Source organism: Pseudopipra pipra, chromosome 4 (assembly GCF_036250125.1).
Source record: "Pseudopipra pipra isolate bDixPip1 chromosome 4, bDixPip1.hap1, whole genome shotgun sequence".
Taxonomy (NCBI): domain Eukaryota; kingdom Metazoa; phylum Chordata; class Aves; order Passeriformes; family Pipridae; genus Pseudopipra; species Pseudopipra pipra.
The window spans coordinates 24,550,586-24,573,029 of record NC_087552.1 but is presented as its reverse complement, the minus strand read 5'-3'; the positions used below and the strand labels follow the sequence as shown (position 1 = coordinate 24,573,029).

Below are 22,444 nucleotides of genomic sequence, written 5' to 3'. Positions count from 1 at the left end.
ACTTGTATATACTTTTGCTACTTCACAGAATCTTTTTAAAGTAAAAAGATAGCATTCCAGGCCACATTAAAACTGCAGGACAAAAAGAAATCCACACTTTTCAGAAGTCCCATTTGCTGCTGGCTAAAACCAGTTTATGGTAGATTTGTGAACTTGGTGGCTACTTTCTCTTTTTTTGCTAAGTTGTCTTGAATTCTCCCCTTTAAACTTTCTTGTAAAGAAGAAAAGCACAATATACAGTCTCGTGACCTTCCTTACGGCCTTTGCAGGGAGGCAAAAGAGCTCATTTGTCAAATAGGCAAAAGAATTGACTTGACAGCCAGTCAGCCAGCCCTAAACAAAAACTGGGCAATTAGCATTCTGAGTCATGAACCTGAAAGAGAGCTGGGGTGGGTGGGGGCAGTAAACTCCGAGGACGAATAAAGCGATCTATACATGGATGTACTGTATAGCTCACAGTCTCGCAGTGTTTTCAGGCATGCTAGACTTGGGCTTGTACCATAAAATAGTTCATCCATGGCAGCTGATTTCCACCCTCCTCCCTGCAACAGTGACATGAACATTTTTAACATATAAAGAGTCTATACTAAGCTCCAGCAACCTATACTACCTTTGCTCAGCAACAGGGGAAAAAGTTTATATTTCACTGGTTTTTTTTTAACCACTTCAAGTCATGCCTTCTGTTGACTCTTTAAAAATAAACTAGACTTGTACAAAAATGTCTATTTCCCTCCTCTGTTGTATATATTAGATTTTGTGATCTCTAGGGCTGTTCATGGTATGATGCCAGTAGGTGCTTTGGAAAATAAGCTTCCTGGCTTCCTCCAGGAGATTTATATTCAAGAGTAGTGACCCTAATGATGAATTGCTGTTACGTCTTCTGAAACCTTACAAGACTGTCTATGGGGACACACATTTTAGAAGGAAAGAACTGTGGTTTTGGGGTAAACTCTTTAGAAGGTAGCAAAAGTAGAGATACTAAAGTAGGGAAGAAATCTGCAGATCCTTGCATATTTTGTTGATTAAACTCAGTTCGTGTATTAAGTTTACTGAAATGAAGAGGGAGAAGTGGAAGAAGTTGATTATGTGCATAAGTTTGGTTTCTAGGCTTTTCCTGTTAAATCAGCATAACTGTAAGACACTCCAGCTCAGAACAAGTTGTGTGCAGTTTGGAGTACCAGTATGGTACCTCTGTATGCCAGCATAGTATTCTTAGTGAGCAGGAGCTCTAAATCTGGATCTCAAGTTTTAAGGTACACTTTTACTTGTTAATATAAGGTGATTTGGGCCCACTTTGGTGTTCTGGGAAAGGCTAAACTCCCTACATAGAAACAGTCACAATTTGTCAGACCAAGTCTGTCACTCTTTGCCCTGAAGTGAAAACCACAGTTGTTTTCAGGAAAAAATTCTCACTTCTCTTACTGTCCCAGTGAGTGGCAGACATCAAGAAGGAGTGATACATTAGTCACTCTATAATTGTTATGCATACATGCCTATCATACAGTTCTTCTAAAAATTATTGCCAGCAAGGAAACTGCACGTATCCTGTGGTTCCTTATGGGCTGAAGGATACCCAAAGCATATATCTTGCCTCTAAGTCAGGGCTGTGTGTGGATTTTACGTGATTGAGGAAGAGAGTGAGGGATACTAATATTCACTATTACATTTTGTTTAAATTTCAGTACATGAAGATGAGTAATCTAAACAGATTTCTAAATAGTTTACTAGTGTTCCAACACTTTATAGCCCTTAATCCTGAAATATCTAAAAATTTGTGTCTTGTAATGTATTTGTGCCGGTTATTCACCTATTGAACTCTCCTTTGTCAGGGCAAGAAAGTTAAACTAGTCATTCTCCTTTATTAGACACTGCTGCTTTTACTGTTTGCTGTGGGATATGCAAAACCAACACAAATCAAGGAAATAAGATTTGTAAACATCTCCCAGCTAGTTTCTTGCTTGCGGAGACAAAATTCCGAAGTAGAATTAATTTGGCATGTTTCAATGACTATTGTTCTGTTCCCCATTCTCATTCAGATGCGCAGCATGGAGAAACTGCATGGATTTTATGACTAACAAAGCAGAGAGACATTTTTCCATTTTAAAATCATGCATTTGGAAATACTTTTATTTACCATCCCCCCCACGTGCTCCTGTTTACCGGTGATTCTAAGTCCCACAGTCAAGCCTGTGAAAAGGCTAAACCTCAGTTTGCAAAGAAGAAATCTTTTTTTGATCTTCTGGGTTGGTTGTTTTTTTTTCTTTTTTTTTTTCTCCCAGTAATGGAATTCTGCAACAGAGAAGTTTTTTTTCCCCATCTTGGAGGAAATAGAAAATAAAAAGTAGCTGATTTCTCCCATCCTACTCTCACAGTGTATTACCCCATTGTTCCCTAGGATGATGATTCTCCTAAGGTGTCTCTGACTCAGTATGCCTTGAATTTTCATTACAGGATCAGCTTTTCAAAATTGCTGCTGCCTGGTGTTTCAGTTGATGCTGTTCTCTTGCCTTGCAGTGTGGTACTGGGCCTGCTAAATCAGCAGCTGTTCACAACAACAGACCATCTGGAAATCTCACTAGCTTGTTAGTGCACTTGTGACTTCCTTCTCTTTGGCCTCATCAGGAACCCAGGATCGCATCAGACTGTACAGGTGTGACAACACTGAGGCACTGTTCCAGCCAAGATGACTGTCTTGCTTTGGGTTCAGCGTGCAGAGGCTGTGCCTGCTAAATGCAGACAGTGTGGACCAATAGAACAGGAAATGGTGTTGAAGATCCAGCTTGCAAACTCTACAGGTTTTGAAAGGGTTTGAATTCTCTTCAGCTTAGTTCTAGGGTGATCTCATGAACTGAATACCTGCTAGTGGTTGGAGCGTGAATTATGTTCCAGGGGCACATCTTCATTTATAAGTAATCTAGTGTGTGTGCTCTGGGACTGATGTGGACTGAAGCACAGCTAGTGTGTGATCACGTCAAATGAACTGCTGGATCTGACCTGAAATATTAATGCAGATGTGCACCAAAGGCAGGAGCTGGAATCAGGGACCTGTCTCTGGAAAGTAGTACAAGTTGTTCTGATGATCTTAAAAAGTACAAAATGGAGATGGGGTGGGGTAGAAATATGAGATCAGTCTTTCCTGTTCCATCCGTGCATCATTGCATCCTAGTGATTGAAGTGAAATACATTTCACAAATAAAGGAACTTTTCTAATAACTTCACTGTTATGTATTTTAGTTCACATATGGATGATGTTTTTGTTGTTTCACTACCCCAAACAAATTTTGACTTGTGTTGGATTAAAAGATTAATTAACAACTCATGCACTGTTATGTACAGCAAGCTATGGAGGATGGAGGAACAGAGCAAACAGATGATCTGGAGCTCAGCCAGGGAACATGTCCTACTGGCTCTCCTTGTGGGACTACAGCAGAGCCCTAAGTTGACACCATGGGGAGAAGTAAAATATTTGAGTATGTAGCTTTTTACAAACAAAGTGTTTCCTGCCAAATACAGATTATACACGTGCCTAAACTACTAAGAACGTGATGTGCATGTACCTCAAAAATAACCATGCTTCCAAAATGAGAATGTGTGTTTAGAGGAAGAAAAAAGTTCCTCCTTTTAGAAGTTGAAGTATCAGAGTACCTGCAACTATTTAACAATAAAGGTTGAACTGCTACTGGGCAACTGCAGTAGCATTGCTGAGGAAAAATACCTTGCATTTGTAGAAAGCCTGATGCTAAACTACTTCGAGGTGGTTTGTTTAGATGTTGCGTTGATGCAAGAGAGAAGTGGACAGTCATCATATATGACAGTCAGTCACCATGACTGACTGCTCAGCCCGAGGATTCAGAGCAGATCACTGGAGGATGCAGTGTTAGGATATGAGATTCTTGATCCTCTTAGAATATGAGATTCTTGATCCTCTGCTCAAGCACCTCTGTAAACATTCCCTTCTGCTTTTGGCTAAAGATGGGATGAAGACAGAATTGATCACTACCAGCTGGTTTTATATTTCTGTCAAACTTTCCCTAGCAGTAGCCATTGCAGCCAAACAATACTGAATACTGTGGTAGTAGGTACAGTAGGCATTACAGAAACCTGTGGTGGATAGGAAGAGTATGTGCCTAGAGGACTGTACGTTTAGTTCTTCTTAACAGTATAAAGTGAGATAATATTCCCCAGTTGTTGCCCGCTGATTGAAGCAAAATATGCTTTTCTTCAGGGTATTGCACCACTTTATCTTCAGAGAGCTTATCTTTAAGTGTCCAGAAAACTGTATTTCAAGCAGTAATCTTCTATCAGACTACCCCTGTGCATCTCTAACTGTAACCACAGAGCATTGTCTGTGTTTCTCATTCCCACTGCTGGCTATTGTTTCATTGCCAAAGCCTCTCTGAAGATTGTATGTCCTGAGATGTCCCTTCAGAATACTGATAACTTGGGGTTCATATGCAGAGAGCATATGCAGTACAAACAAGAATTACACAGTATGTGCTTTGCATTGTCGGGATGTATGATTTGGGATTTAGCCAAGCTAGGCTTATGATAGCCATGTGTGCATTAGCAACAGATGCACATAAGATGCTTTCTAAGGACAGCAAACAATGGCAGATAAAGCTTGTGTTGTTTTATTTCAGTACATGTCAAATCATTGCTACCCTGAGAAGCTGGAACCTGGAAGAGATGAGAGATGGGATAAGTGACTTGTGCCAGGTGACTGGCCAACATGTTACATGCTAGGGTGCTAAGAGCCCAGCTGTGCTAGAAAATCAAGTAAAGTGGGAAAGGGCATGATCAGAAAAACAGTATAACACTGGTTCAATAAATTTTACTGCCATTGACTTTCATGGCAGTGTGGCAAAATGCAAAGGGAGGCGTTTCTTACTACACTTTATATTATGACTAGCTTCTCTAAGAGTCCACAGATGTGAGCTGAATTTCACCTAGATTTCTTTTCATTTGAATTTTACTACTTTCATACGGAAAGAGGTTGATTTAGCGTAGTAATTTTCTTTGGAGTTTTTGTTGGTTTTTTTTCGTTTTGTGTGTTTTTAAAGAAAGACTAAGTGTCATACAAAAGGAGACTTAAATGGCTGTTCATCCATCTTGGATTTTTTTAAAGTAAATACAAATAATACAAAGGCAACATCCTTTATCCAGTGACTGTTTTTTCCCTCTACTATTCTATGGTCCATCAATTTCAAAATCAGCTAATATTAAAAGAAAAGAGTAGTAGTACTTGCTTTAAGGTAGAATTTATTCTCATCTTGTGGTAACTATATAGGCACAGAAGAAAGGACTTTAAACTTAGTGAAGACATCATTTCAGTAGCTTTTTTTTTTCCCTTGAGGCAGAGGTCATGCTTCCTATCTTGTGTATGGCCATAGCCAAAGGCCCTGATTTTTTCAAAGGTTTCTGTGTTATTGGATCGTACTGTTTATATTCTGGCTTGTTAGCCAGAAAGTTGTCTTGGATTTCTTTTCTATGACAAATGTAATGAAACAAAAGTAGTGGGAAACTTTTGCACAAGCTGATATAAGTGTTAATGACAGGTAAGTGTTCATTTCATGCTGGTGTGTACCATCTATTTGCTTAGATGGTCCCAGAAGAGGGGATGGGCTAACTGGTTTGCTTTGATAGTAGTGCTGGCTTTGAGTTGTGTTATGTCACTCCTTACATCTATTTTTGCATTTTTAATGAATGACAGTAAGGCTAGTACTATATGTAATGTAGGAGGAAAGTGATGAATCTGATTTGTTTTAAAATTTTTTTTCATCCCTCTCTGTCAGGCAATAGCCTGTTGTAGTAGGAGGGAAAAGAATCCGCTTTGAGAATGTCATTCATGCTGTTGGATTATTGTTCATACTTTAGGATTGGGTTGTAGTCAGGTTTTTCTTTTGCTTTTAGCATACTGGACTTTTCTAAGGCTCCTTGATGTGTGGATTGGAGAACAATGTGTATATTTTTATCTAGTCTGTCCTTGTCTGAAGAATTAAAAAACTTTGAGTACTGTCTTTGTCTACTACTTGTTCAATGTCAGTTTTACTTGGGAAACTCTATGAAAGTGGTTGCAGACTACATGAAGTAATGTGTTAGAAATATTGGTAGCATGATAATTGGTATGTTTTGAGTGGCCCAAAATAGATTTATATATATAAAATAATCACAGGTCTAAAGCTACGGTTGTGAACAGTCATCCATTAAAAATGTTAATATCAACTTCTGGAAATAAGGTTATAATAATTTCCTTCTAAATTATTGCTGGTTTGGGACTATTTCAAAGAAACAAAGGGGATATGAACAGGAAAAAGGAAAAGGATGAAGAATCTAATAATTCTGCAAATAAGGAGCTGTAGATGTAAAGGTCTATATTGCTGCTTTTCAAGCCACAGCAATATTCAGGAGTTAGTAGGAAGCAGTAGCCAAAGCGCTCAGCCTGGGTTCAGAGTTCTTTGAGGAAATGCAGCAGTGTGCTTTGCATTGACCTACAGCACCAGGGAGGGGAATGAAGAAATAGTAACACTTCAGCATTTTTTTTCTGCCAAAAGGGTTTAGGAAACTGTAACTGTTGCTGTGCAAACACACTGGAATAAGGGAGACTTTGTACTTGCTTCTTGATATGACCCATCTGTTCAGCATCAGCCAAGGGATTACTGGCATCACAACCCAAGCTCTGCTTCTAAGGCGAAAATGGCATTACAAGCAGACTGTGCTGACTGTCATATCTAAAACACAGCATATGTGATTTAACATATGATAGGTCTAACCTAAGTTAGTGTAAACCATATCCCAAGACAAGTCCTTAGACTGTCTTATGTCCCACTAAGAGACTTCACATTATTTTCAAATTTTTACTGCTAACTAATTAGTCAGTAGCCACTTTATTTCTAGAACGAGGTTTTGGCACTGGAGATGCCTGAATCTGAATTGGCCAGGTATGTAGTTTGTCAGAATTGAGTGTAGAATTTTTTGTTGCAAGGTGCTGCAACCTAGGACTAAATTCAAGTTGGTTTTATTACTGTTGACTGCTTTTTCTGTCATAGCATGTGTAACTGTGTGCTTACATAAATGGTGTATATGATATGTAAAACACACCTCATCGTGGGTAATAAGATTGAGTTAAGTTTTGTTCAAATATCTCTTCTGACTTTCTGGCAGACTACTTCGTATTGCTGCAGAAGCAGGAAATGCCCTGTGGGTTTCTCATAGAAGACTCTAGAAACACATTTTGTTGTTCATTCACATGTTGATTCAGAAATGTTGTACATAATTGCACTTTTTATCTCTTCTGGAATGCAAAGATTTTCTTATTTGTGTTTTCTTGCTGTACTGCAGAACATTTATTTTGCTACAGTCTTCTACCTTTTTAAAAAGAAAAATGCAAGCAGAATTTGTACAACTGAAAGCTGAACATGGTAACTAATTCTTGGCATTGTCTCTTTCCCAGGGAGTGCTGTCCAATATCTCCTCCATCACCGACCTGGGAGGCTTTGATCCTGTTTGGCTCTTCCTAGTGGTGGGAGGAGTAATGTTCATTTTGGGATTTGCAGGATGCATTGGAGCTTTACGAGAAAATACTTTTCTCCTCAAATTTGTAAGTAGCCTTTGCAGCTCTGGCATTCATCAGTTACACAGTGTGTCATGTTATCTGTTCTGCTTAACTGTGTGAAGCTTTTAAAATGTATTTTGGGGAGGAAGGTGTTATCCTGTGTGAGAGTACCACAAAAGCACTTAACTTTTAACACTTTACAGCTCTTCAGTCTCTAGTGCTTACTAGTTGTGTTTTCTTAAGGTTCAAAACTATTGGCGGTAAGAATCATAACATGGAATTACTGTTTTTCATATGGATATAGCCTAACATTTTGCTTTCCTGTCACAAAAGAGAGAAATTTCTGCAGAGAATCTGTGTGTTTAACTTGGAGGCCATAATAAGCTGCCTGTGAAATACAAGGGATGTACATACACCCCTGAATGTGACCCATGCGGCTTCTACTGTGCAAGTGCTCCCCATGGCACAGAGGAGATAGGACTGTTAGGAGGGGTTGCTTGCTGATATCCTCAGTCTGTGCTGTGTAGCTAATTTGGAAAGGCTTCAATGCTTACTTTCAGTGCTGGGGCCTGAGAAGGAGGAAGGGAGGAGAATGTGCCCAGGATGTGTAAAGAAAATGCAACTTGTCTTCTTGAACTCTGGGCTGGACTGTTGGTTAGGAAAGGAGTTGCTGATATGCAGTCATACCTCAGTGTGCAGAACTCCTTTAGCTAAGTAGCTTGGTTCTGTTTTTTTGAAAACCTTCCTCCTGTGAGCTTTGAAGATGAGGATGACAGTTCCATTTTAGATAAATTGAAGATTTATAATAAAAATGTAAAGATTCTTTCCTCCACCACTCCCACTTCCAGAGGTGGGCACAGCCTGGGTAATAGCTGTGTCTCCATAACCATTAGCGGTTAATATATACATGAAAAGGCTTTCAGGGAAATAACTGCCTCCGAGTGACACATTTGGCTCCCACAGACATGTTGTATATGGGGAGGAGGCAACTGAGAGTTACAGTTCTTGAGGCATTTATAAAGCAGCTTGTAACACTTTTTTTTCTCTTCTTCCTTGCTTCTCTTAGCTTGCCTAAAATGAACCCATCTGCTGAACCAGAAATAGCTCCCCATACAACAGCTGCAGGAGAAATTAAAAATGCATCTGAACACACACAGAGAGCATATTAAAATGAAATTCAAAGGCGCAGTTGCAAAAGGGATGGAGTTCCAGTATACCAGGCCCCCCTGTGTGTTCTAAAACAGTGTAGACTCAGTGGAAATGCTTAGAGAAAGTGGCAGATCATTAGTAATGCCTTTGGCATCCATTGCATTTGCATTAATCATAGCAGCCTCATTTGGTTTTAATGTGGATGTGAGTCATTTCATAGACATTCCACTCTGACTCAGTCATTAATTAAGTTCTGCTGTTACCAATTTTTGCTTTGTCTGCTTAGGCGAAGCTTTACCAGTGAGAGTAGCTAAAGAAGAAGTCATGTAGAAAACATTTTACTGGCACTACTGGTTGTTTATGCCTTTGAAAATATAAGTGCCTATGCGGAAATTAAGATGGATTTTCAAGGGCCTTACATGTGGTGACTAAGCCATTTCTTGAAACTTACAGTGAATTCTTTTGGATCTCTTTGAAAATCCTAGTGAAATGGCCAAGGTTTGAATTTGTTGGCATTTTTATTATTTGTTAGACTAGAATTAAGATTTCTGTACTACAGCCCTAATAAGAAATGGTATATTTTTATTTTAAAATTTCTTGTGCGCTAGAATGGCTTGAACTTGCACTGAAACAAATAAAGCCTTATCACTGGATATAATTATGAGCCTTGAAATAGTTTTTGATCATAAAGGAAAATATTTTTAACCTTTTTTATTTTCTTCATAGTTTTCTGTATTTCTTGGAATTATTTTCTTCTTGGAGCTGACTGCTGGTGTTCTAGCATTTGTTTTCAAAGACTGGATAAAGGACCAGCTGTATTTCTTTATAAACAACAACATCAGAGCATACCGAGATGACATTGATTTGCAAAACCTCATAGACTTCACGCAGGAATATGTAAGTTGGCCTATGTTTATTTTTTTTAAAGCTTACTTTAAAGAAATATTTTAGCGTATAATACTTTTGAATTTATATATGTATGTATATTTGTCTTTACAGAACTTCTACAAACAGTACCTGTGAAAAGTGGTTTATTTGTTGATGTATGACTGAGTAAAACAAGGTGGAGAGTTGGGGTGACTTATGCTGGAAGACTTAGTGTGTCAAATGCATTAAGTTGAAATATTTTATTGTAGGAGATGTCACATCTGTTTAAAAAATTATTCATTTTCTAAGCTTAATTTGGTTCTAAGATGAACGTTGGTGTAGTTTTAGCAGCGTTAGAGTTGCTACACCACACTGTAGAGTGGAAGAGATATTTGGTTGGTCCAAATGAAACTACAATGTTGTTTCTGCTGAAGTAGACTTAGTGGAATTGGGCCATTCATAGAGTTCTTGTGACTCTAAACTCTGTGACTCTTGTTCTCTAAGTGACATTACATCTGCACTTAGGAGGGAGTGGTGAAGCCAGAGATGTACCCACTTGTGAGGGTTAAGCTCTGTAACTTAACAGTGTGTGTAAAGGAAAATTGCACTGAGTTTTGTACACAGGTTATTCTATCAGTACCTTCTTGGTCCAGTACTCGGTTCTGGCCTGTGTTGATGAACTTTCTTTGAATTTGACCCTGTGTGGCTAAGATGGTTAAGTGTTGTTTGAATTCATGTTTACTAATTTTTGTACATTCTACAATTAAGATAGTTTAAACATTTGATTTGCCTCTATGTGCCTGGGGGGAAAATGGCAAGTAACAGGATGTGGATCCTTGCACTGGTTTGAATCTTGTCCAGTTGGGAGAAGGTCAGAGGTCACTACATCTGAAAGCAGTGGTCCATTTGTATGCAACCAAAAGCCTACAGTCCAACTTTGCAGTCACTGTATAAAGCTTTCTCTCCTTATTGGATTAGCACTCTTAGCAGGTAAGCCAGGGACAGCACAAGTCTGAAGAGCAGGCTACTTTTTCAGCCAGTAAAGATAGTGCTTGAAGACATATTCAGGTATTGCAAAGAGAACTGTGCTACATCTAGAAAGAGAGAATTGCTATTCCAATGCTTTTAAAAATGTGGTTTGTTTGTGGGGTTTTACATTTTAAAACTTTTTTTAAGTTGACACAGATGGGTTCATTGGGCTAGCTTCTTAAATGCTGTAACCATCAGTGCTCCACTGGTCTCCAGTCCATTCTCTGCAGTTCAGCAGTTCTTTGTGTGTTCAACATGTTTGCCAGAGGCTAAGCCTGCCTTTTGGCAAATATACCCTTTAAAGAAGTCAATAAAGATGTTATTTGTGCACTGTGTGATGCTCAAGAAACAGTATGTTCATACAGTCTGATGCACAGACAGGCGAAGTTCCCCCAAACTGGCTAAAGTACCAGTGTAGCCCTCAGAGCTGATTAGTTCTGTTGAGAATCCAGGACACAATTAGACTGGACAGAATGTCACACTCTTGTCTCTACTGTCCCTTGGGCTGAGCTTGTAGGCTTGTGCAATTCTGTGGTGGTGTTTGGGCTTATCAGCTCACTCCACGGGTTTCTCTCCAGGGAGCAGCATAGCAGGGTGTGAACGTAACTTTAATCACATAATAACTTTAGAACAACTTACAGGTTTGGAATGGTCTTTAAAGAAACAACAACAAAAACCAAACAAACAAAACCAACAAAACAAAAAAAAACCCAAATAAAAACCCCAAACAAAACCAGCAACAATAACAAAAAACCCAAACACCCTCCCCCCCAAAAAAAACCCCCAAAAAACCAACCAAACAAAAGAAGCCAGTGGGAGCGTCAGATTTTGTTTTGAAAGCTAGAGGGAAACTGGCAGCAGTGATGCGTGTTACTAATGCTGAGATTTTTGTTCTGAAAGTTAAGAAGCTCTCCTTTCTTTGTTCTAGTGGCAGTGCTGTGGGGCTTTTGGAGCTGATGACTGGAACCTTAATATTTACTTCAATTGCACAGATTCCAATGCAAGTCGAGAGCGCTGTGGTGTGCCATTCTCTTGCTGTACTAAAGACCCTGCTGTAAGTGACAGTCAAGAGGGCAGGATGGGTCTGCCGTTCCAATTGTAAATCACTCTTCAAGATTTTTTTTTTTTTTTGGTCTGGAAATCATGCATAATCATTACCTTCTCACCCACCTGTATTCTTTCTGTTCTTGAAGCTCAGCTTACCACTAACTTTTCTGCAGACAGCAAAAATCCTAAGCTAACTTAAGTCTTCATTGTTTGTTTTCTATTGCTTTTCATTAGAATGAGAGAACCATGGGCTTGGCTGAATGTAAATATTAATTTTAGCAAGTATAAAAAGCAGAAGCTCTTAATGAGTTGAAGGATATGAGCTTTCAATTGAAAATCATCAGAACAGCACCTCTTAAGATCAGACACTCTGAAGGAGATATTATTCATTATTTAATGCAGTGTCCTGAGGCTGCAGCCAGTTTGACCCAGTTTGTTCCAGGTACAGTAATGAATGTCGGTCTGTGCCCTGAAGAACTGACGTGTTTGCATTAGAATCTGGAGTTGGGTATAGACACCTTTACACGCTCTTTTTCTCCCCTGTAAAATTACTGCCTGTCCTACGGTCACCTGAAATTAGACTTGAGAAGTCAGAAATTGTTTGAGGGAGCAGCTTTTTGGTAAATTTTCATGTCTTTTAAAATAGTTATAGTTCTGGATCAAGCAGAAAATGTTGGAGCCATGTATTGCTAATATGGACATGATCAAGAATGAAGAGTAAAGTGTAGGAAAGCGTTCAGTAACAGTGAAAGACTTGGAACAGGGATGGCTGTGTACATAGAGAGTGTTATGCGCCTAACAGTGTATACATTTGACTTTCATATGGCTTGAAAGAAGCTGGCTTTGAGTGTTTGCATTATCTAGCAATTCAGCTGTGGCTTTTTCTCCACCTGGAATGACTTAGAGTTCCTTGAATGTATGAGTCTAGCACTGACTGAAGTTAGGCAAGTTTCCAACAGGCACCTCAGGTGCTTCCTGCCTTGCTAATGCAATGCAGTCACTGCTCCCAGCATCCAGTCACTGCTGCTGCACTCCTCCTCTCCTGATAAGGCACTGCCACTTGCATAAGCTGGTTCTGGTTCCTCTGCAGTGAATGTGTCTTTGCAGTAGTTTGAATCTTTCTCACAAACATAGCTGAAAATGTTTCAATGGGATATTAAAACAAAATGTAGATTAGGCTCAAGCATTACATTATGCTTTGGATTCCCTCTGCTGTTTGCCTGTCTCCCCACCCATCCACACAGAGGTCATCACAACCCAGCTTTAAAAATATGGTTGTTATAAAACCAAACCAGTGACAGCAGTACAAGGCAATCCTATAAATCCTATAGTTCTCTCTCTCTTTGTTGTGTATATGGCTATGCAGTTTCTTAGAGTGTGATGGAGCAACCAGAAATTTAAAGATTAATCTCATTCATTGTAAGGAAGCAACACACTTAATTGCCTTTAAAATAAAGACTAAAAATATTAGAAGTCACGTATATAATGGATATAATTGTAAATAAGCTGTGACTGGTTCAGTTGTAGTGATTAAATGTAGGTTTATTCTGTGGAAAAGCAAAGTTGTCCCTTTTGGAACTAAGATTCAGTGTTGGACTGATACAAAGAGTTATGTGGGTGCTTTATTGAACAGAACTTGCTTTTAGTTTAGCTTGAATCAGGAAGTGGTAAGTTTAAGGTAGACTAAAATAAGTATCTTAAAACAAATTTTGACTCCTGTAGTTCACTTTGCTATAGTTTAGCAGGTTGCTGTACAGACAAGTGTAGTCAAGTTTGTTTATTTCAATTGCATTCTTCATACCTTCTTTCCGTTAACAAATCCCAAGGCAGAAGACATTAATGATGAAGCATACAGTACAAGGAAGAAAGCTTAAAATCCCTCTGTCAGAATCTTAGGTACTTTTACAGCCCTGAAGAACTTGGCACTTATATCCCGGCAGTGAAAGATACAAGTCGCTCAAATCTTAAAGGTTCATTAAGGGAATCCAGTTTGGGCAACTGACAGAATGCAATCTGTTGTACTTCCTGCAGAGTGAGGAAACACAGGAGCTTTAGTGCCGATAGGAGATATTTTTTTCCATATGGCTGCTTTTTAAAATCCAGTTCTCCACTGCCTGCCTTTCTCACTTCCCACAATTTGATTACGTTGTGGTGTTTTGTACACCTAGCTAAGATTGGCTGATTTTCTCACTTTCTTGAGTAGTTCCTTCTTCTGCTCATTGTTATTATATGATAAGCCAGTAACTTAATATTTTGCTCCCTTTGTGGATGACACCGAAAGTACTTGCTTCATTTTGTTGCCATGAAATAATTGTATACAAAGTAATAATGCATCTTCAGCTGTCAGTGGATAGCACTTGTTCACTAGGGAAAGTCTTCCAGAGCCTATTTTATTACCTGTGCTTTGGGAGCACTAAAGGAAAGGAAGTAGGAAAAAAAACCCCCTCCTTTCCCATTGGTATTGAACTCCTCGAAGAATGAACAGGCAGTAAGAACACGTTCTGTTCTTTTTTCTTTCTGGTTTTTGGAAAGGAACTAGATACTGTATATATTTCTAGAGACATTCCCAGAAAGAACTTGCAATTTCTGCAACAGAACTGCCCCTTGTCACCTCTTCATTCTGCACAGACTGAACCCTGAAAATGTTAACAGTATTCTTGGCATATATTTTTTAGTATAGACAAAACCTTTTCAGCAGAAGGTTCTTCCATTTAAAATAGATGTTCCCTATTCCCTTTGCTTTGACTTCTGAATGCTTGTATCTGGAACATGAAGTTCACCCAGGTGGAGGGCTGGTCTTCCCAGCTTGCTGACTAAATCATGAAAAAGTTTTTTGACCATGTGCTTTTGTTTGTTGCAAATAATTAATAGCACTGAGTGGAAGAGGAAGGCTTTGTTTTAAAGCAATATGCTAATCAAAGTTAAGGTGATTGTCTTATTTACATACAGGACCAACTCTGGGGAGCCTGGGAGAGGTGTTTGGGAGACATTTCACTAATTGTCTCTCTCTCTCTCCCCACCCTCTAGGAAGATGTTATTAATACTCAGTGTGGCTACGATGCAAGGCAAAAACCAGTAAGCTTTTTTTTTTCTTTCTTCTTAATGTGGTATGTTAAGGATCTGAATCCCTGTTGCAAGAGCAGATTATTCTACTGATGGGATAGTTGAATATAATTATCTCTGTTTTCTTCCCTCTTCTCCTTGGCAGGAAGTTGATCAGCAGATTGTTATCTACACTAAAGGCTGTGTCCCTCAGTTTGAGAAATGGTTGCAGGACAACCTTACCATAGTTGCTGGTATATTCATTGGGATAGCATTGCTGCAGGTAAACATCACGCTCCCTGTAATGAGTCACGCAAAGGAATAACGAATAAAGTGAATATATGAGGGGGGAAACTGTATATGAGAACTGGAAATACAGTGTCAGGTGCCCATAGAAATATAATGTGCTGGGTTTAGTGAGGGGAACTAAATGTATGAGGCTTTCTTTGTGTTAAGGGGTATTTAATTTCTATCTATAGGGATGCATTTTTTTCTTTTCAACTCTCTGTAGGTCAAAACAAACACTCTCTTAGATAAAGCTTAGGTAGAGGTTTTTAGTCCCTACAGACTTACTGTTTCTGATGGTGTTTAAATGAGCAGCAGAAAGCCTTTAGAATTGCTTTTGTTGAAGCAAGACTAGAACTGTTCAGTTTCCTGAAAGCCAGCGGCACTATAAAAATACTGGCATTACAGGAGTTTTGCAATATTATTCCTTCTTGCAATTTACTGTTAATTTGATTTCTAACTGTCTGTTGCTTGTTTTCATACCTAAGTTCTATATAACCTAAGGAGCTGAACTTTGTGAAGAGTTGCCTTATGCTCTAAATGAATAAACTGTTGTCTCTTCCAGATATTTGGGATATGCTTAGCCCAGAATTTGGTTAGTGACATTGAGGCTGTCAGAGCCAGCTGGTAAAACTGCTGAAGTAACCACAACAAGACACTGGACAACCGAAACCCTCTGAAACCTCCAGTGTGTCACTCCGACACCAAGCTGTATGGACATGGGTGACAGGGAAGCCTTCTCTCCAGAGCAGTCTCAAGTCTAAGTTCCTGATATTGCAGTGAACTCGTGTTTCTTTGGGGTGGGGGAGAGAAGAGTGGGCTATTGAAAATCTGCTGCTCACTGACAATTTTTTTTTCTTTTAAACCACCACTTTGAAAGCTGTTGAGCCGTGAATCTCTACTGTATTCTTGATTTTGAGTAACAAGTGGACACTTTTTTAAATTGGTGTATTCAGTGAGACAGAGTTGCATCGTTGTAGTCTGTGGATATGCTGTTTATTCTTCATGTCATGAGCTCTTTGGTAGCTGCCAAATATTCCTGAGATAGTCTGTCTCATCACCACTCCATAAAGGAGCAATCTTCTTGTTTTCACAGCTAAACGTAGCTACAGGCATAAACCCATGAAGCAGGAAGCAACTTTCTATGCATCTATTGTACAGTAAAAGAAATTGTTTTTAAAACAAGGGAAATTTTTTTTTATGTAAGCTTCCAACCATCTCCCTGTAGTACCTTGAGGTTGGAATCAGCAAGCTCACAGGGAGAATTGCCTAATTTTATCAAGATCTTTCTTCCTTCTCCACCCTTGTATGATGGGAAAGGAGTTTTATATTTGACAAACAAGGGTTGTAGAGCCTTTGGTTGCTGCCATACCTTTGGACATCAGTTTTTTAAGGCAAGGATGGGATATAACTGTATAAATGTATGAAAGCAGTGTGGATGTTGGGTCCAAGTGAAGAATAATATTCAAAGAATGATTTATATATTAACTTAAAAAAAATCAAAACATATGTATCTGATATGGCAAAATCTTCTGTTTCTCTGAAATTTAGTGTAACCTAATGTTTTTAGGGATCTTGCTGATATTAATGCTTTGACATACTCCTGCAAAAATTCCTTTTTTTGTCTGTTCCCAGCTGAGGCTTTGGTCTTTCTTTTTTTCTTTTTCTTTTCACTTGCATGAGCTGTGGAGTAAGCATCTGTGACACTCCAGTGCTTTAAATACGTGCATATGTTTTAATACAGTCTAATCCAATCTTATTTATTGGTAAACGCATGTGATTATGGAAAGATCATATCCCATTCTCTTGGAAGTTGGAGAGAACAGTTTTTGCCAGAGTAAATGCATACCTCCAGTGAACAAATCCTTGCTATGGAGATGTCTCCCTTTCTTGCTCTAAAGGCAACAAAAAGCTTTCTTGGAGCAATGGAATAAAAGTTTTAAAATAGAAGTGTTTATTAGGATCAGCCAAGACAGACTCTTTTGAATTGGACAAAAGAGAGTAGAATTTGGAATAAAGCACAACTAGTGGAAGAAGGCTTACATCAGGTTTCATCCAGCTTAGGCTTTTTGATTTGTCCTTCTTCACTAACAGTAGTGAACTTACAGACCTGACCATGGCTTGGGTAGTTTTATTGCACTTTGTATAAATTTAGCTTGTTTTATGACCTTTCTCACTATCTGCAGAACTAGTCCTGAAAGCTGTAGGTTCTCAGCTCCTGCTTTGGTCAGACAGTGACAAAGGGTGTGCAGCACCTCTTTGTAAGAACTTAACATCTTTCTGAGTTGAGTTTCCTAAAACATGAGGTATGTGGAGTAGAAGAGATGAATGCATTGCTTTCAAAGCTTTTCTGTTCTGGGGGATGGATAGAAGGCTGATCTGATGACCTGTTAAGGCCCTTTCTGGTCCTGTGACTCTTAAACAAATGAGTATACATACCCTTGCATGTTTTGCCTTTCTGTGCTTTAGCTGGCCATGTTTTTTTTCCCCTCTGAAGGCTGGTGATAGGCACACCAGCACTTCACAGATGCCTCAGACAGACCTGTTGTCCTCCTGTCTTTGAGCATTACCTCATCCTCTTCTGGTTAACTCCCACTGACTGGCTCTGAATCAGGCAGCCTCCATATCCCTTGCTATCTGCTGTTAAAGGCCAGCCATGACTCAGAGTATTTTTTTAAAGCCTTTGAAAGCAATTATAATTCACTGTCCTTAATAAAATTGGTTCCACCTCACCACAGTGTTATGTTTTTCTTAGCCACTCCTCAACTTGAGGAGTTACTGATGTTTGTTTTGCCCCAAAAGGGACACACCATTTTGCCTGATAGCGGCAGGACAGGTATTGCTGCACTGAAACAAAATGATGCAGGGAGGAATCAGGGAAGCAGGGTTGAGGAAGTAACCCTTCCACCAAAGAGCCTTGATTGTGACCCAGGGCTTTGGTTTGGAGGAAAAAAAAGCCTAATTACAGAAACATTCCTTGTTGCCACTGATCTTGAATACTGCTGTTGCTGCTCTGGGCTTCTGAAGACAACTTTGTTCTACTTGAATTTCTGCAGTTGTACTGTATTGGCCTTTTGTCTTGTCACGCTGTTCTCTCAGTTCCAGTCTGCTGAATGTGCTGTTGGCAGTGTCAGACTGATAGGAGGGTAGATGCTCTGAGGTGAGCAAATCTTGTTCTCACTACTTGCATGTGTACACACAGATGTGCAACACTTCTGCTGAATCCCGGAATGACTGACTGTTCTTACAAAAACCACTAAATAACTTATTTTTCTAGAGCTTGTCTTTATTGCTGCAAATGTTGATCTTCCTCCCTTCCCCACTCCCAAGAGATACTTATTTTCCTTGTGTTCACAGTTGTTTGATGTATGTGTACTGAATGTTCAGGATTAACTGTCTATATTGCATATTTAAATCCCACATTTTCTTGTCTAAAGATCAGGTAAGATGTCCTAATAATGCCCCATCAGCAGCTGGGCTACTCAGCAGCTTAAGTGTCCAGTTTGGATAGCTTGTGGGGAGGCCTTGGAAATCAATGTATTATTGTTAGAGCCTGCTGAATACAAGCAAGCTTTCTTCCAGAAAACTGAAAAGTTCAGGTGAGCTGCAACTAAAGCACAACTGCTGCTACATGGGCTCATTGTCTAAAGCAATAAGATACAGTAGGTGTGAGGACTCCTTGGCAATTTCTAGTCTGCCTGGTGTGGTGGTGGGGTAGATGTGAGGTCAGAGGTCAGTGTAATTATCTTTAATGTGCAGTAGTTGTTCAGAGAATTGTTGTCAGGCTTATGGCCCTTTAGACTGTGAAACAGCTCTGTTTGCTGTGTGATTCCTGTGGGATGGTGGCATTGCTAATGAGGAGCCTGGTAGCTTCAGCAGCAGCACTGGCTTTAAAGCCATTTCCATATACCCCATTGAGCCCTGCCAAAGGGCATCACAGTCCTTGCTCCTCTGCTTTCTAAATACTCTGTGTTCACAGGCCTTTCTGTTGTTTGATTTTTTCCTTTTTTTTTAATTAATAGCCTAATTGTCAAATGTTTGATTCATCTCTGTGTGACTCTTTTGGTAGCAGTAGAATCTCTTTGTTTCAAAATCCATAATTTTGATTGTGCCCCTTAGAGTTTGAAGCTGTGGGGATGCTTGCTCAAGTGTGCTCTGTCCTGAAAGCCTTCTTCTCTCCCCTTTGAGAGAGATGCTCATTGTAGTTCTGGTGTGTAAATAGTGTTTGAAATGTAAATAGTAGCATGCAGATTAAATGATTCTTGCACATGACTGCTTTTCACCCTGAAAGTGTTTATTGTGGATAGGAAAGGTGTCCACCGTGAGAGTTTGCTGGTGAGTCCTGTGTGGTGGTCCAGGCTGTCCCTCACACCGGGGGTGCGGCCTGAGCACTTGCGTGTCTGCCCAGCAGGCAGGCGGGTGGCAGCACCTCAGAAAGGTGGAGCCCTGGCCACCCTTTCGGGCTCTGGGCAATGGCAGGACCTCCTTTGCCTTTTCCCTTTGCTGCTTGGCATTAGAACAGCATTAGACTGTAAAGTGGAGGGTTGGTGTCAGCACCTCCAGTTATGGGAGGTTGCCATCCCTTTGTGGTGGGACTAAATATGGTGCTATAAGAACTGTCCTGGACGTCAATCTGTGTTTTTACTACTTTAGAGTTGCCCTTGGTAAAATTGGTTCTGATTAATATGGTTGGTAACAAGAGAACTATTGTGTGAGTTTTTGATTCCGTTTCCTTTCTTGCTGTGTGTGCCTTTTGGTGCATTGAAATGGCAGTTCTGCGAATACCTAGGAAGGAAATTAGACTTTTAAGAGGTGTCAAGTACTCCTGAAGATTTAAGTTCCTCCCTCCCATTTTTGTTTTCTTTCTGAATCTTTTTCAGATACCTATAATAGGTGATGAAACTGTCTAAAGCAAACAAAACAATACTACCCTGATCCATTAGCTACCAAATTTTGCCACTTGAAGAAATAAAAAAATCAGTCTCCCTTAACATGCAGGATACAAAGAAGTGTTTGTGACTACTAGCGTGCACCAGGCAGCACTGCTAGCTGTCTTTTGTGTTTTGGCAATATAAGTGTGTTAATAAAAAGCTCTATGCCTACATGTGTTCATGTTCACGCTGTGTACATAGTAGAGATGGACCTGAATACCACCTTGAGCTCTGGGGAGATTGGGATTTGGGTTTTGTGACTCAGACCCATTTCTGATACGTATATTCCAGATTAGTTCCGGCTGAATCTCTTTTTCTGGTTCATCCTAAGGTGTACAGCAAGGTGTTGATATTTACCCTTTGTGTATCATTCCTTTTTATATGAATGTACTCTCTTGTGTTCCTTTTTTTATCAGTTGTAAAATTGATTGTAAAAGCCAACTACACTTACCGATTGAAAGTATTGCTATAACAGAACTGCATGCCCAGTAGAGTTTGACTTGAGCTTTAGTTTTCTGATTTTGGATTGGTTCCCTTCAGTCTAGGAGAAAAGCATAGATCAGGTGCATAATGTATTACTTGTCATCTTTAGCATTAGACTGTGGTATTGTATCACATGCTGATCTCAATGGATGTAACTGGAGTCTACTTAGGAAGTTAATGCAACTTCCTGGTAATTCATTTTAAGCTATTGAAAGTGGTCTTGGTCATGCTACTTGTGTTCTTGGGTTTTTGTTTTTTAATAGAGGCATTTTTTAGGAATGTTTTAATACACTTATGATGGACAATACAATAGTTTTAATAGTCGTGCAGTATTCTGTATTTACTTGAAGTAAATCATTTTATATGCAATTTGTTAGATAATTACAATTTTATAAATAAAACTGTGTGAAATATGATGTTGTGAATGTGTACTCTTGATGTAGCACTTAATACAATACATTCATGCAAAATCCCTCCAGGAAAAGACCCCCTATCTCCATCCTCCAAAGTAACAGTGGAAATAAATCCCCAAGTCTCTCATCTACGGTGTAGAATACTGTATTCTAATTAAGTCACAAAACACATTGTCACACCACAAGTGACTGCCCTTAAATTAATGATAAGCTAATACGTGAAGAGCATGTCCTCACTTGAAGAGATCCCGTATCTGCTGTCAGCTCTTGTTAAAGTCTCTGGCTAATGAACATGCCCTGCTTCTTTCCAACAGGTCGTTGGTGTTCCTCAAGCTGCAGTGACTGCTCTCTCCCCAGAATCATTTTGGTGACCCTGAAGTGTTCATAAGTTGCTGCTTTGCAGGAAAGAGCACAGAGGGGATTTGTCACAACTTAAACTTTTGAAAGGGAGGTAGGAATTTTATTTGTCTACATGCAACATGTCCTTAAACAGAAGTAGTGAGAGCTGGCTTATTTTTTTTTGTGCAGGTAAAAATGGGTAATGATGTCTTATGCTTCTTTGGACAAAGAAGGAAGCAGCCCTTTTTTTTTTTTTTAAAGTATTTCAAAAACTGTAGATTTTGTACACAGAGCACCACCATGACCAATTTGAAAGCAGGTCTCTACATCCAGATTGAAGTGGGTGCTCTGGATCCAATGATCCATATTGTTGGGATTTGTGTCTTACCCAAAGTGAAAATTCTCCTTGTAATAAGGACGTTGTGAAATGTAAAAACATACAGATGTTTTTTTATCTTCCTGGCTGGTGTGATGCTAGGTCTTGTAAACTTCCTAGAGATGCAGACAGGTGTAATACACGAGGCAGGCACTGCCTGCGCTGTGTCATGTGGCCACAGAGATGCTTTAGCTTGGTTTACGGTGGTAGTAAGACAGAAGAAAAGGCCCCATGTCCAGCATTGCCATCCTAAAAACAGTCTGAGCAGCAGATGTCAAGCTTTGCTGAGATGTAATCTATCTAGTAAACATCTACTTGGAATTATTGTCAGCAGTTTCACTTAAGTTGCCTCCAGTCAAGTGAGTAGTGAAATACATGCGATAGTAACATCCTTAAATGCCATTTCTAGTTTTGAAGGTGCTCAGAGGATAAATGATTTATCAGCTACATAGAAATGACCTGCAGGCTGCAGCATGCCTCAGGACAGTGCAGTGTTTGTGTGGCCAGATACAGTCTCCTCAATTACCTCCTTCTACTGTGACATATACCCATCTTCGTCCTTATGCAGCCTTTCCTTCTTAGACTTAGTACAGATTTTATCTAGGAATGTAAGTCATTTGATGTTCCATCCAGGGAAACCATCTGAAAGTAGGGTATCACCATTGACCTGTGCTTATGCTTGCTATGATAGTGGTATCCTTGCTTTGATGATCAGAATATGGCTAATGCTTAACCACAGCATTAGCTGGTTAAGCATTAGACAACCAGGCAAATGGGAATTTTGTCAGTGTCACAACTTTGTCCGCTACAGCTCGTACGAGCACTTGCAGTTTATGCCAATGTCAAAAGAATGGTCTAGAACGAGGTAGGTCATTGATAACTGGCCTTTCAAATATATTTTGGGATCTGTTTAAGTCAGTTTCTGTGCCTG

At 39.5% G+C, this 22,444-nt stretch overlaps 1 protein-coding gene across 2 annotated transcripts in view; it reads left to right on the top strand.

The window, feature by feature from the left end:
* Positions 1–20,801, top strand: part of TSPAN5 (tetraspanin 5) — an 84,341-nt gene extending 63,540 nt beyond the window's left edge. For both annotated transcript variants that reach the window (XM_064651969.1, XM_064651970.1), the window contains 6 exons: positions 7,451–7,597; positions 9,428–9,598; positions 11,526–11,651; positions 14,672–14,719; positions 14,853–14,969; positions 15,537–20,801. In XM_064651969.1, the coding sequence (XP_064508039.1) occupies positions 7,451–7,597; positions 9,428–9,598; positions 11,526–11,651; positions 14,672–14,719; positions 14,853–14,969; positions 15,537–15,602 (675 nt within the window). In that variant the 3' untranslated portion in view covers positions 15,603–20,801. The remainder of the gene's footprint in view (positions 1–7,450; positions 7,598–9,427; positions 9,599–11,525; positions 11,652–14,671; positions 14,720–14,852; positions 14,970–15,536) is intronic.
* The last annotated feature ends 1,643 nt before the right edge of the window (positions 20,802–22,444 follow it).